General features: G+C 35.0%; 1 protein-coding gene and 1 long non-coding RNA gene across 2 annotated transcripts; both read left to right on the top strand.

Annotated features, from left to right (window-relative positions):
* Nucleotides 1-526: 526 nt before the first annotated feature.
* LOC145158848 (serine/threonine-protein kinase/endoribonuclease IRE1b-like) lies at nt 527-5,517 on the top strand. The gene is made up of 6 exons (XM_079077704.1): nt 527-566; nt 978-1,236; nt 1,411-2,259; nt 3,369-3,526; nt 3,954-4,203; nt 4,966-5,517. Exons 2-6 carry the CDS (start codon nt 1,061-1,063, stop codon nt 5,435-5,437), a joined length of 1,905 nt encoding a protein of 634 aa, XP_078933830.1. The 5' UTR covers nt 527-566; nt 978-1,060; the 3' UTR covers nt 5,438-5,517.
* Nucleotides 5,518-7,070: 1,553 nt separating this feature from the next.
* LOC145156235 (uncharacterized) lies at nt 7,071-8,691 on the top strand. The gene is made up of 3 exons (XR_013736555.1): nt 7,071-7,308; nt 7,511-7,707; nt 8,415-8,691. It is a non-coding gene; the product is annotated as an uncharacterized LOC145156235 (long non-coding RNA).
* Nucleotides 8,692-14,234: the final 5,543 nt, after the last annotated feature.

A 14,234-nucleotide genomic window follows, 5' to 3' on the forward strand; every position in this document is an offset into this window, starting at 1 on the left:
TCAAACAACATAAACTCAGTCAGATGTGGACTCAGTCAGCATTTCTAACCCAATAACTCTAACCCAATCAGCAACTATCAAACGACCCCTTAATTGGTTTGACCCTTGACCCATTTATCCAAAATCAATTTCACAATACCCGAATTCATCTTCTTCTTTACCTGAGAAAACATATTCTCTGCCATTTTTAAACTGTTGAAGTTTTGACTTCAATTAAGACAATATCAATTAATTTTATAAAAATTACCACCATCTACCGCAATCATTTACTAACAATTATCCATAAACAACTATCAATTTATGTTCCAAAACAGTGTGAATTCAAGCCATTATTTACAAAAATGTTTCTTACAAATCATTGTCAAATTGCTATCGGTTAGATTGAATTGAGACAAGAGGTTGAACCAAAATACTAATGGCATGTATATAATTCTATCTAAGCAACTTGACATTTAAAATTGAATTAGATAGAATATTTAATTATTTTCTAATTCTATAAATTAAGGTGCTTGGGTTGGAGATGCACTTGACATAGTTCAGGATAGTGTTGTAGATTCTTTCCATCAGTTAAGTTTAACTATTCAAGTATTGATTTTTTTGTTTATAGTTAATTAAGTGTTTTCGTTCATTCAGAATTTTTGTAAACTAATTTGTGCTCTTAAACTTGTTTAGATTTGTTTTGTGAACGATGTTGTTTTTTTTAGATTACTAAAATGGTATTGTAGCAGCAAAATCCGCTTTATATCTCCTTTTAGGATTAGGATAAAACCGTGTTTTCTTCTTTACGATGATTTTCTCTTGATAACTCTGTTTTATGTTTTCAAACACTGCTTCGGTCATGAAACAGAGCAATGTTTTCTCACTGGTTATTTCTTTCCTTCCCGAGGTTCAGTCCACGGTGTCAGTCTTTTATTTTTGTTTGCAACCCTAAATTTCTTCGGTCTTGGTCTGATAATGGTTGGGTTTGGAAGTAACAGGTCAAACGGCCGGCGGTGGTGGGAGTAGCCGGGAAACAATCAAAACTACCCTGCACGACGTGGACCCATCTGGAGCATGCAATATGGACCCTGCAGCGCAGACGTTGGTCGATGGTAGGTATCCTTGTGGGCATGAAGAGGTTGTGGGTCTAAACAAGGGGATTCATATCTATAAAGAATCCTTGAAGATTGAGCCTGATCAAGAATACCCTGGAAAATACCTGGTTGAATTCACTTATGATGCCTATGGCGCTGGCAGGTAAAGTATTTATTATTACATATATAATCATAACCATTGGAAACATTTTCTATTTGAACTTTTCGTCTACATCTTTCCAGTTATGCATCTTGTAGATCTTATGATGCCTATGTTGCTGGCAGGTAATTACTTATTCTTTCATAGATAATCAGTTTTATACTTTTCTCCTGGCAGTATTACCCTTCGTTTCGGTGAAAAACTGGGACGCGGCTATAATGATGATCTAACAAAAGAAGACCTGATTCAACCAATCACAGTGAATATCAAGCAAGATTTGCGCCAGAAATTCAAACAGGAACCTGGGACTGGAATTGACTTTTCCTCATATACGGTAAGTAAAACAGAGGTATATCTGTTAGCAATTCAGGCACGCACAAGTCCATGTATATCAGAAGATGGAAGTACGAATCGTGGAACTACTATGTCCCATTTAACTATAGCAGTGTTTGACAAGGAGCAGGATAGATACAAGGTTAGGGTTACAGATCAGACCTTATGGGTGAATGGAGCAAAGTATGTGTTGCATGATAAGGAAGGATTTGGTAATTCTGATGGTGCTGATCTTAATTGGAATGATCTTGGTAAAAAATGTCTCATCTGTTTATCAAAATTTCAAGACACCACTACCCTTCATAGAGAAGGACGAAAAATTGGAAAGTTAGTGGTCTATGATAAAAAAATTGGGAAGGGGAGTAATGAGACAATTGTATACGAGGGAATTTATGGCGATAAGTCGGTTGCTGTGAAAAAGATTGTAAAGGTGCATCATGATGTGGCATTAAAAGTGATACAAAATCCGCGTGTATCCGATCAACATGCTAATATTGTTAGGTTGTATGGTGTGGAGTACGATCAAGATTTTGTTTATCTTGCTCTTGACAGGTGTATATGTAGCTTACATGATTTGATATTGTCACATGGCAATTCGAGTGCCGAATCTCAACCAACAGTGAAAGTTTTTAAGGATTTGGAATTGTCGAAGCCTAGTAGGTATCCTCCACCGATCTTGTTCACATTTATGAGGTGAGACCATGTTCTTTTTTTCTCTTTCTTTTTCTGTTAAGTGTTATGTGGATAAACGACGATTAAAACATGGCGAACATAAGAAGATTGGAAGGAAAATATAAGAGGGTAAATGCATGAAATAGCAATGTAATTTCATTTATTTTTTTATTATAACATCTTACTTTCATATTTCTCATTCCAACGTTGTCCTTCCTTTTTTTTCCTTACTAATACATTGTTCTTTAAAAAATTTACCCAATTATAGCATTGTACTTAATTTTTTTTTCTTTTTACTTATTAGGATATTGTACTTACTTTGAGAAGTTATAGCATTGTATTTCAAATTACTATAATTTGATAGATTTTTCAAAATATGTTGTAATGGCAAGAAATGGAAGTAGGATGCTATATTAAATAAATGAATGAAAGTACTTAGCTATTCTTGCATTTAACCCAAAAATGAATCATAGTAAATTTGCAAAAAAGTTGGGACTTAATGAGGAAAGAACCGTTTCCCTAACTTATTATATTAAGTAGTTTTTTTCCCCTCCATTAAGTGTTATCTGAATAAAGTACTCTCTAGATAAAGATACATAATTTTTTTCACGGCAAACATGGGAATATGGAAGCAAAAAAGGAAGAGCTAAATGCGAGAGATAACAATTTACTTCCATTTATTTGTTTTTTTTGTAGCATCTTACTTCCATTTTTTTTTTGTAGTTTCAAATGTTATATTAACACGTTATACTTTAAAAAATTAACACAATTAAAGCATTATATATATATATATATATATATATATATATATATATATATATTTCATATTAGGACATTGTACTCTGAAAAATCTACTCAATTATAGTAGTAAAAATTGTTGTATTTGAATGACATTTCTATATTGGGTAGTTCTTTAATGGGGAAGACCTCATTTCCCTAACTTTCTCAATAAGTTGCACTTTGTGTATTAAGTAAAATAGAAACTCATATATAGATTACCAGATTAACCCTTGCCATCATTAAGTAAAAAAGAAACAACTTATTACCTTTTTTGGGGTGATAAATCATAAATGGAACTCTTGTAGAATTTATATAAACTCATAATATCTTTTGGCAAATATAAATTACAGGGATACAGTTGAAGGACTTGGCTATTTACATGGGCTTCGAATCAATCACGGTGACCTAAAGCCTCAAAATGTCTTAATACACAATGATACTTCTAGTGTAGTGAAGGTCTCAAATATGGGCACGAGAAAATACAGAGCTTTAACCAAAAGCACAACAGGCAAGTTGTTTTATATTTTCATCATGAGAGATTACTTTAATAATATTTGAATGCGAAAAGTGCAAGAAAAAGAAATATAGTTTACAATTATTCCGTATTATGGCATTGTACTTCCTTTTTTCTTATTACAACATTGTACTTTAAAAATTATTACTTCTAGTTAGAGCATTGCACTTTAGAAAGTTTACCCATGTTAGCAATGAGATTGGAATTATGACGGCATGGCACAAGTTAACATGTTTTTCATGCTATGTCATTGTCCACATAGGACATAAATGTGCGATATTATGCTGACATCGAAAAAAATATTGTAATGTTTTTATTATAAAAAACTGTCCATATTTTCTATTTAAAAAAATTATGGTGAAGATGAGAGAAAGGACAGCTTTTTTTAAATGTCTTTACACTCTATTCCCTTTTCATTTAGGCTATGGGAGTGTGAGGTGGCAAGCACCCGAGCAACTTAGGAATGAAGAACCTACGCCTGCTGCGGATTTATTCAATTTTGGGTGTCTGCTTTTCTTTTGTATCACTGGTGGTCGACACCCGTTTGGTGACATTATAGATGATCGTGATAATAATATTTTGCATGACATGAAAAATCTGTCACTGGTAGAAAATATTCCAGAAGCCTATGATCTTATCTCTCGTCTCCTACATCCCGATCCAGAATCCAGGTATGATTCATGTAAAATTATCTAAAATTCTTTACAACATGATGAAGTATGGGGAAAGTAGTGTAAATAGACTTTGGTCTACTAGTCAAATATCAAAAGCACCATGGGCAGTGTATTGATTAGATTTGCTTGAGTTTATAAGTATATAGGCTGATTTCATGTTTTAGTGCTTTCAACTTGCATTTTTATGTTATGGAAAAATACAGAAAAGCATTTGTATTTTTACCGTAATATCGATATAGCTACTTAACTAATAAACCATTATAGTGATTATACCTTTTTTTCGTCTAAAAAACAAATATTCGCAGTTATTATATTTTGATATGGCAAAGGGTAAAATACAAAAAAATAATAGTAAAAAGGAAGCCACAACGTACTTTTATCATAGTTAATTCACCAAATCGAAATCGATAATAGGTGAAGGTACGATTAAGCTTTTCTGTATTTTCTCCTTTTATAAAACCAGGTAAACAAGGAAAAACAGACTTTTTAAATGGTCAAAAAAATAGTATAATGATTTGATTACTACATGATTTATTAAATGGTGAAAGTTTTGTATTTAGCCTTTCCCCAAGACCAGGTGCCCACGAAAAGTACTTTTTTGAATGGTAAGATGAAATATAATGGTTTAACTACAACCAAATTAAACTAGTTAAGTGGACATCGATAAATAATGGAAGTATGTTGTTCTTTTCGTTATATAGCTATTTAATTTCCATGTATACTTCAAGAGATTATACATCTGAATTTGTTCATATTCAGGCCAAAAGCTGGAGAAGTATACAACCACCCTCTATTCTGGGATCCCGAGACCCGTATTTCCTTCCTACTAACAGCAAGTCAAAAAGTAAAACGAAGAAAACCAAATGAGTGTGAAACCAATTCCAATCTCATTACATCACTCGATAGAAGGGCCCTCCATGTCTTCAGTGGTGAATGGAACACAATGTTAGATGACACACTCCGCAACGACGTAGATCTACATATCAAAAAGTACTTTTACAGCTACAAAAGTGTATGCCATTTAATACGACTCATAAGGAACAAATATAATCACTATCCAGAATCCTCGCCAGATTTGAAAACTGCGTTAGGGTCGCTCCCCACGGGATTTGATGAGTATTTTAGAAGGAGGTTTCCGAAGCTTCTTATAGAAGTGTATAAGTTTTTTAAAGAGCATTGTGGATTTGAAGATCTTTTTATTAACTATTATAGACATAAACTGTTTCGTTAAATGATAATGATGGTTTTTTGTCATAAAATGTGACTCTTGTATATAGTTTGTGAAATAGAAAAAAAAAAAAGTTGAATATATGATAGTCAAGTTGTTTGGTAACTTGTTTATGTTTTATCCTAATACTAGAAAGATATAGCATTAGCATAATACTTTAACCTTGCTTCCAATATTGACATCTTTGTAATTTGTTTTCTATAACTAGTGGTATTCTCGTGCGTTGCGGCGTTCGTTAGTCTTATATTTTTGACAATATGTCCTTAATGTTTTCTTAAACATGGACCATTTATGTAGTTTCGTCATTACACCGGACAATTAGTGTATATTAATCTTACATAGGAACCAGTTTTGTAACTTTCGGTATTACATAGGTACCATTTTTGTAGATATGCTATTATAGGCACCTTTTAGTAATCACTATTACCCATGGATGATTTTTGTATGTTTGTCTTACACAAAGGACTAATATTTGGGATTTTGTCTCAGTGATACCATTTTATGTAATTTAGCTATTGCACCGTGCCATTTCTCGAACTTGGTCTTATACATACACAATTACATAATTTTTACATAGAGACCATTTTTATAATTATCTCATATGCATGGACAATTACATAATTTTTCATTGACGATTTTTATAATTTTCTCAAAACATAGGGAACAAAACACAATTTTTACATACAATTTCTCTAATTTTATCAAACAAGAGACTATTATGTATTTTCACAAGGACAATTTCTATAATTTGCTCAAATATAGGGACTTATTAAATAATTTTACAAGAACCATTTCTGTAATTTTCTCAAAAATAAAAATCACCGATTAAACCATAATTTTACACAAGGAACAATTTTATAATTTTATCAAACAAAGGGACCATTTTATAGTTTTGTAAGGACTATTTCTATAATTTGACACGACTTCTTGTAAATTAGTTATATTTGATTGTTTTAGCTTTTACTCACAAATTCATTGAAAATGCATACCCTACTAACTCTAGGCTAAATTAATTAAATAACAATGTAATATATATATATATATATATATATATATATATATATATATATATATATAATAAATTGAGAGGCCGCTTATGCAGATTGAACTTTTGCTTTTCCGAGTTTTACCACAAAATGTTTGTGGGATTTGTAGTTTGGCCCTGCCTCCCCTAAGACTATCCCATTGGGGGTTTTGAAGGAGCGCTCACATCACATCACAAAATAAAAAAAATTGAAAATTAAATTATTTTTGGTGAAACTAGGTCACCACCACAACCTCACCTCACACTTGCTCACCCCATTTCTTTTTTTTTTATATGTTATAATCATTTTTTTATTGATTTATAATTTATACATTAAATATTATCTCAAAAAAATTAGCAAAAAATATTAAATTTCATTAAAAAAGGTTCTCTTTAAATAGAGTATAATATCGATATATTTCCTATTTAATTTTAATTTTTTATTTATAATAAATAGTTTGTTTGGATTGGGTTGCTAATGAGATAAAAATTTTGTTGGATTAGATTGCATAGGCGAAAAAAAAAAATATTTTTTTAATAGAAATTTTGGGTTGGGTTGCTGATAGGATAGTCTAACATCAAATCAGGATTTTACTTCCCGAACTCTCTCATTCAATATCTTCCCATTCCCGATTGTTCTAATTTTAACTCAACAGATATCCCACCGCCTTAACATAGGTACACATTTGAAACACCCCTTTCCTCTCTCTCCTAATAGCTCCTCTGCAACATCCTTCATTAATCTTCCGCCTCCTTGTCTTTTCTAGTAGCACGTGCTGTCGCGGTTAACAAGCACCCCTAACCTTCATCGGACATCTTCAACAACCGACGACGACTTCACAGTTTTGAGGTTTCTCAGTTTGATCCCCTTGGATTCCGAGCTTTCTGAATTCAAAAATCTCTGTTTCATTTACGAATTCCATTGCTTTTAAGTTTCTATGATTAACTGATTCAAGTGCGTTTAACATGCAAAGATAGTAGAAATGAATATACGTAACGTATGTTCTTAACCAGTTTTGATTTTTTCTAACTTGAAAACTTCTTTGTTGTAGACAATATGATCAATAACAAGAGAAAATCCAGCTCAAAAGATTCTAAGATTCAGACAAAACAGTCACCTTCAAAGTCTTCAACAAAGTTTCAAAAGCACCCAAAAATGAAAATCTCCATGTCCCAATTAACCTCAAAGCCTTTAGCTTGAACGATCTCAAAACTGTCACCAGAAATTTCCAATCGGATAGCCTTTTGGGTGAGGCATACCGTCCTTTCTTATTTTTCGCCTTTTGTGCACTCCCTTAATTGGTTTTTGTTATTTGTTTATTGGAGTTTTTTTGTCAAGAACAAATTGAAGCTTGCAGAAGAAAGTAAACAAAAAAGACAGTTGAAAATCAATTTGTTGGATATGGAAGTTGCACTTCCTGATGGAGCAAAAAGAGGGTCTAGGGCAAATGATCAATACCTGCAATTCAAAACACACACATAACACCCGGACCTTGAATGTTCATCATCTATCCACTTTTTTTTTTTGGTAATATGAATGTAAGAATACATGTAGTTTACACCTGTCACTGTGCACATATTTTTAACCCAAAACAAAAATGAATAAATGGATTATTTAAGTGATTGCTTCTATTCTTTTGTGTGTGATTTATGCTGACATGATACATTCCTTACTATGATATTTTGATATGCATAGTGACATCGGATAGCATTGGCTATTCTCGATTTCATCATAAGTTTCACATACTAATTTTGACCTATTGACATGCAGATAATGAAAATATCAGATTTTAATTGATAAAGTTGATCTTCAATGCTTGCCTCCTAATAAAAACCCCGTGTCTCAGATAACATGGATCAAATAAGAAATATCATAGCAAAGTTGCTTTTTTTCATGCCCGACTTCTTTATCTTACATTATGCACACACTCATGTCTTTTTGTGTGTGTTTTGCAGATAATTCACAACAATTGGGCTTATCCTGTTGATGGAGATTTCTATTTCTCCGTTGGCGTTCCTTCCAATTACAGGAGGTCATGAGGAACATAACCTAAAGAGATAGAATTACGTAAGCTGCAATTGTTTTCTAATGTACGTAATCTGATGCACTTAAAATTTGAAATATGGAATTTACTCACAAGGATGTGGCGTTGAGAATGTTATCATACCATGGGGGCACGATGATTCCATGTATTTGGTACATATAAATACTCTACAATTCATAATTTTCTTACATATTGTGTGAGGCCTTCATTATCTCATTTTTGTTATGACAGAAGTACACAATCATCAAATCTAATTGAAATAAAACAAACGAAATTCAAATATATATAAAATACAAGAATCAATTTACAGAAAACATACTTGTTTGATGATTACACAGAAATATATCACGAAATTGTAGAGATTGAGGCCTGCCTTGCAGTGTCCTAAGACAGAAATTTCCCTGGTAGGGATCTGTCAAGAGGATACAACAATCAATCCAAGAAGTGATCTTGAATCTGACGAAATTTCTATGTTCCCTTCATCTTCAGGAAGAACGAATTTGAAAGAGAATTTTGTGGTGTAAAATGATTTCTGTAACCCCTCACAGATGAATGAAAACAGGTATTTATAGGTATTAGTTATGACAGTTGGAAACCGTCAAAACCGAAAATAACCGTCAAACCTGTCATTCATTAATTACGAATTTAATAAAAATAAAGAATAAAAATTAATTTCGTAATTAAAAATTATTTAATTAATCAGGAAGACCCCAAGGCCCAAAGCCCATCTTTTGACCATTAAATATTCTCTTGATATTAGCCTATTCTTAGTCGAATTAGACTAATCCAACACCACAACCCAAGCCCAATATGCTTAACCCATTACTTGACCCATTTAATTAAATGAGTGAGACAAGACATATAAGGTGGGAGAAGGTTTTCTCTTCTACCAATGTGGGATAAGTCCCACATTGTAAAGCAAAGTTCCAACAATACCCCACATTTTCTATTCAAACTCCAAGAATACCTCACATTTGAATAGAAAATAAGTGAACTTTGATATTCAAATAAGGGAAGTTAGATATGACATGCATCTGAATAGGTGTTGTAAAACTTGAACCTTTCATAGTGACTGCTACTTGGATGTACTTTGTGGGTAGTGAACTAGAGTCTTGAACTAACCACTTTTTATAGTAGAATAAAACAAGAAGTATCACACATATCATATCTAAACATAGATCATTTCTTACCGTTGTGTTCATTTCGGTCGTGAACGATCCTTTCTTCATGAGACTTTTAGAGAGCTTAGTCATATCAGCTCCCAAAGATGCGACCTCACATCCATCTCACATTGGTAATGCTAATCTGGAACAATTCGTACTATTCCACTATAAAAGCTATCAACATTATTAAGAATAAAGAATTCATCCCTATATCATCAACGGAAAACACAAAATAAATATCATAGGAGTGAGCATACCTTTATGTTAGTGCTTCTTTGAGTCTTCCCCGACTAGTTTTTCCTATTGAACCTAGACCATGGGATCTCCAATGTTGCTAGGTTAGGTTTCCGCCAGGTGGTGACACATTGTGTTGGCTTTAAGCCCATTCCCCTTGATGTGAAGAGAACTTGCTCTCTACTAAGGCCTTTTGTCAGGGGATCAACTATATTTTCCTTTGACTTTATGTAACTAATGGAAATGATTCCATTGTTCAGCAAGTCTCTTATTGTAATATGTTTGCGCCTAATGTGTCTCGACTTGCCATTGTATATATGTTTTTGTGCTCTAGTAAGAGCAGCCATACTATCACAATGTATGCCAATGGCAGTAACAGGTTGAGGCCACAGAGGAATACCTTCTAGGAAGCTTTTAAGCCATTCAGCTTCTTCAGCAGCTTTGTCTAAAGCAACAAACTCTGCTTCCATTGTAAAATGAGTATTCACAGTTTGCTTAAATGATTTCCAAGAGATAGCAGCTCCACCAAGAGTGAACACATATCCACTTGTGGATTTTGCCTCTGAATTATTGTAAATCCAATTTGCATCACAATACCCTTCAAGAACAAGAGGATATTTCATGTAATGCAGTCCATAATTCATTGTATGCTTTAAATATCTAAGCACTCTCACTAACGCATACCAATGATCTTTCCCAGGATTGTGGGAGTAACGACTCAATCTACTTACACTATAAGCCAAGTCCGGTCTAGTACAATTCATAATATACATTAAGCTACCAAGAACTTGAGTATATTCTAACTGAGCTACACTATCACATTTATTCTTCTTAAGATGACTTGAAGGATCAAAAGGGGTGACTACCGGCTTGCCATCATAGTGTCCAAACTTCTTAAGTACACTTTCAATATAATGGGACTGAGTAAGAGTATAACCATCTAATCTTCTTTGAACTCTTACACCAAGGATCGCATCTACTACTCCCAAGTCCTTCATGGAAAAGAAGGAGTGTAGCATTTTCTTGGTTTGATTGATTACATCCAAATTAGTACCCATTATAAGCATATCATCCACATACAAGCATATGATGACACAAGCATTCTTGTATTGTTTGACATAAAAACATTTATCACATTCATTAATTCTAAATCCATTAAAGAGTAATGGGTTGTCAAACTTCTCATGACATTGCTTTGGAGCCTGTTTTAGTCCATAAAGTGATCTAACGAACTTACAAACTTTGTTTTCTTGACCCTTAACCACAAACCCTTCAGGTTGGTTCATATATATCTCTTCATCTAGTTCACCATACAAGAAGGCAGTTTTCACATCCATTTGGTGTATTTCCAAATTGTGAATGGCTGTAATTGCTACTAATGTTGAGTAGGTGAAGCCACTCAATATTAGTGGCAGAAAACATGGAAGGAAATCAAGTCAAAAAGGTGGAAAAGGAGAGGTGATCCATATTTCCCGGATGCATGTTTCATGGCTGCTTTTCTTATTCTATTATCATTTCAGACTCTATATATGAGTCTCATCTGTATTGTAAAATTAAGCAACAAAGAGTGAGTGCAGATTAGCACCAAGAAATATAAACTCCTAGTTACCTCGTGTGGATGTAGGTCAGAAATAGACCGAACCACCTTAAATCTTTGTTGTTCGTGTGTTTAGAGTGGTGTGTTAAGTGTCTCGATCCTAACAAGTGGTATCAGAGCAAGGTTGTAGCTCCAGAAGGTGATTTTAAGTTTTTGGTCGAAATTTTTTTTCGTCAAAAACGATTTTGGTGTATACCGTTGGAAAGGTCTCGTTCCGAAGATTCCGAAAATATTTTTTTCTGAATTTTTTGACCACCGGAAGACGTCCAATTCGCCGGTCAAAGGTTGCCGGAATAGTTACCGGAAAAACCAGTTTCGCCGGAGAAGACGACACTGTAGCACCGAAGTTCCGCCGGAGAAGACGACACTGTACACCGGAGATTCGCCGGAGAAGACGACACTGTAGCACGACGCCAGTGGTGACGTCAGCAGGAACTGTAGCAACACTGTAGCAGATTTGAAAAATTGCAGTTTAGCCCCTGAACTTTCAGAAAATTGCAGTTTAGCCCCTGAACTTTCAGAAAATTGCAATTTAGCCCCTGAGCTTTCAGAAAATTGCATTTTAGCCCCTGAACTTTCAGAAAATTGTAGTTTAGCCCCTAAACTTTCAGAAAATTGCAGTTTAGCCCCTGAACTTTCAGAAAATTGCAGTTTAGCCCCTAATCTTTCAGAAAATGGCAGAAATCAGTAAGCTTCAGATTGAGAAGTTTGATGGGAAAGATTTTGGTTGGTGGAAGATGCAAATTGAAGATTTGCTCGTGCAGAAAGACTTGGACGCAGTTTTAGGTGAAAAACCGGAGGCGATAACACAGGCAAACTGGGAGATTTTGGATAAGAAGGCCAAGGCATTTATTAGACTGACGTTGTCAAAGGATGTTGCATTCAACATTTTGAAGGAGACCTCGACAAAGGGAATCATGGAGGCATTGTCTAATATGTACGAGAAGCCGTCGGCAGCAAATAAAGTCTTCCTGATTCGGGAGTTAGTCAACACGAGGATGAGGGAAGGAAGTTCAGTTACAGTACACATCAACAATTTGAACTCGATTTTATCCAGACTTGGGTCAGTGGGAATAAAATTTGAGGACGAAGTTCAAGCTTTACTACTGTTATCATCATTACCTGACAGTTGGTCCGGAACAGTTACAGCCGTTACTAGTTCCTCAGGATCGAAAGAGCTCACTTTTGAGGGAATTCGGGATTTAATTGTAGGCGAAGACGTCAGACGAAGAAATTCCGGGGAATCATCAAGTGAACAATTGAATGCGGTCAGAGGTAGAAAAAATAACAGAGGTAGTGGGAGCGGGAACAGGAGAAGGAGTCAGTCGAGGACTCGAAATGATGTGACTTGTTGGAACTGTAAAGAGGTTGGACATTTCAGGAATCAATGTCCAAAAGACAAGAAAGAAGTTAACGCTGCAGTAGACCATTCAGATGATGATGTTTTGATCTGTAGTGTGGAGAGCAATGTGGATTCCTGGGTTATGGATTCGGGTGCTTCATTTCACGCTACCCACAGCCGTGAAGCACTGCAGAATCTAAAAGAAGGAGATTTTGGTCAGGTAAGACTGGTGAACGATGAGGTTCTTGATGTGACGAGCATAGGTGACTTAGTTTTGAAGACTCCAGTTGGTCCATGGACTTTGAAGGATGTCCGGGTAATTCCAAGTCTGAAGAAACAGTTGATTTCTGTTGGGCAGTTGGATGAACAGGGACACGAGGTTAAGTTCAGGAATGGGCAGTGGAAGGTTGTCAAAGGAAATCTTGTGATAGCTCGTGGACATAAGAAGGGTTCATTATATATGGTCAGATTACCATCTGAGGGAGTAACCGTCCCAGTTCAGAAGAAAAACAAAATCCGGTTCATAGAGTCTCGTGGACAGAAGAAGGTTTGCTTTGCAGATGGCAAACCCAGAGTCACAGGTCAGATTCAGGTTGAACGTGTTTGGAACGGTTCAGAAAAACCAGTCAAGGGCATTCATAGCAGTGGGAGCAAGGGTTGTGCTTCAGCTAGAATACCCAGAACACAGTGGGTTAAGAGAACCAGTATTCCATCTGTAAAAGTCTCTCCAGATTATCTGCTTCATATGGAGAGTGTCGTTTGTTCTCAAGATGTTCCAGGATCGGTCAGTTCATTTCAGTGGGAGCCGGTGGAGACAGAGAACAGGTTAGTGGCAGACTTAGTCATGATTGATGTGTTGGAGCTAACGGAAGCTTCAACTAGCCTTCAGGTAAATTGAAGAGAAGGCTGGGTAACTAGGAAGGAGCTAAGATGAAAAGTTTTACGGAAATACAGATGCACAGTGAAGCACATGTGAAGATTGTTCAGTGGCTTCAAGTGGGAGATTGTTGAGTAGGTGAAGCCACTCAATATTAGTGGCAGAAAACATGGAAGGAAAGCAAGTCAAAAAGGTGGAAAAGGAGAGGTGATCCATATTTCCCGGATGCATGTTTCATGGCTGCTTTTCTTATTCTATTATCATTTCAGACTCTATATATGAGTCTCATCTGTATTGTAAAATTAAGCAACAAAGAGTGAGTGCAGATTAGCACCAAGAAATATAAACTCCTAGTTACCTCGTGTGGATGTAGGTCAGAAATAGACCGAACCACCTTAAATCTTTGTTGTTCGTGTGTTTAGAGTGGTGTGTTAAGTGTCTCGATCCTAACAACTAATGTGCGAATTGATGTAATTCTTGTAACTGGTGAATAGGTGTCAAAGAAGTCTTGACCCTCT

This window comes from Lactuca virosa, chromosome 2 (genome assembly GCF_052849685.1).
Source record: "Lactuca virosa cultivar CGN04683 chromosome 2, Lactuca_virosa_CGN04683_v6, whole genome shotgun sequence".
Taxonomy (NCBI): domain Eukaryota; kingdom Viridiplantae; phylum Streptophyta; class Magnoliopsida; order Asterales; family Asteraceae; genus Lactuca; species Lactuca virosa.

Bases quoted from the DNA above. Each gene is read 5' to 3' on its own strand.
- LOC145158848 (XM_079077704.1), top strand. From the start codon at position 1,061: ATGGACCCTGCAGCGCAGACGTTGGTCGATGGTAGGTATCCTTGTGGG. The intron at 3,527-3,953 runs GCAAGTTGTTTT...CTTTTCATTTAG, and splicing joins TTTAACCAAAAGCACAACAG to GCTATGGGAGTGTGAGGTGG. The intron at 4,204-4,965 runs GTATGATTCATG...GTTCATATTCAG, and splicing joins CATCCCGATCCAGAATCCAG to GCCAAAAGCTGGAGAAGTAT.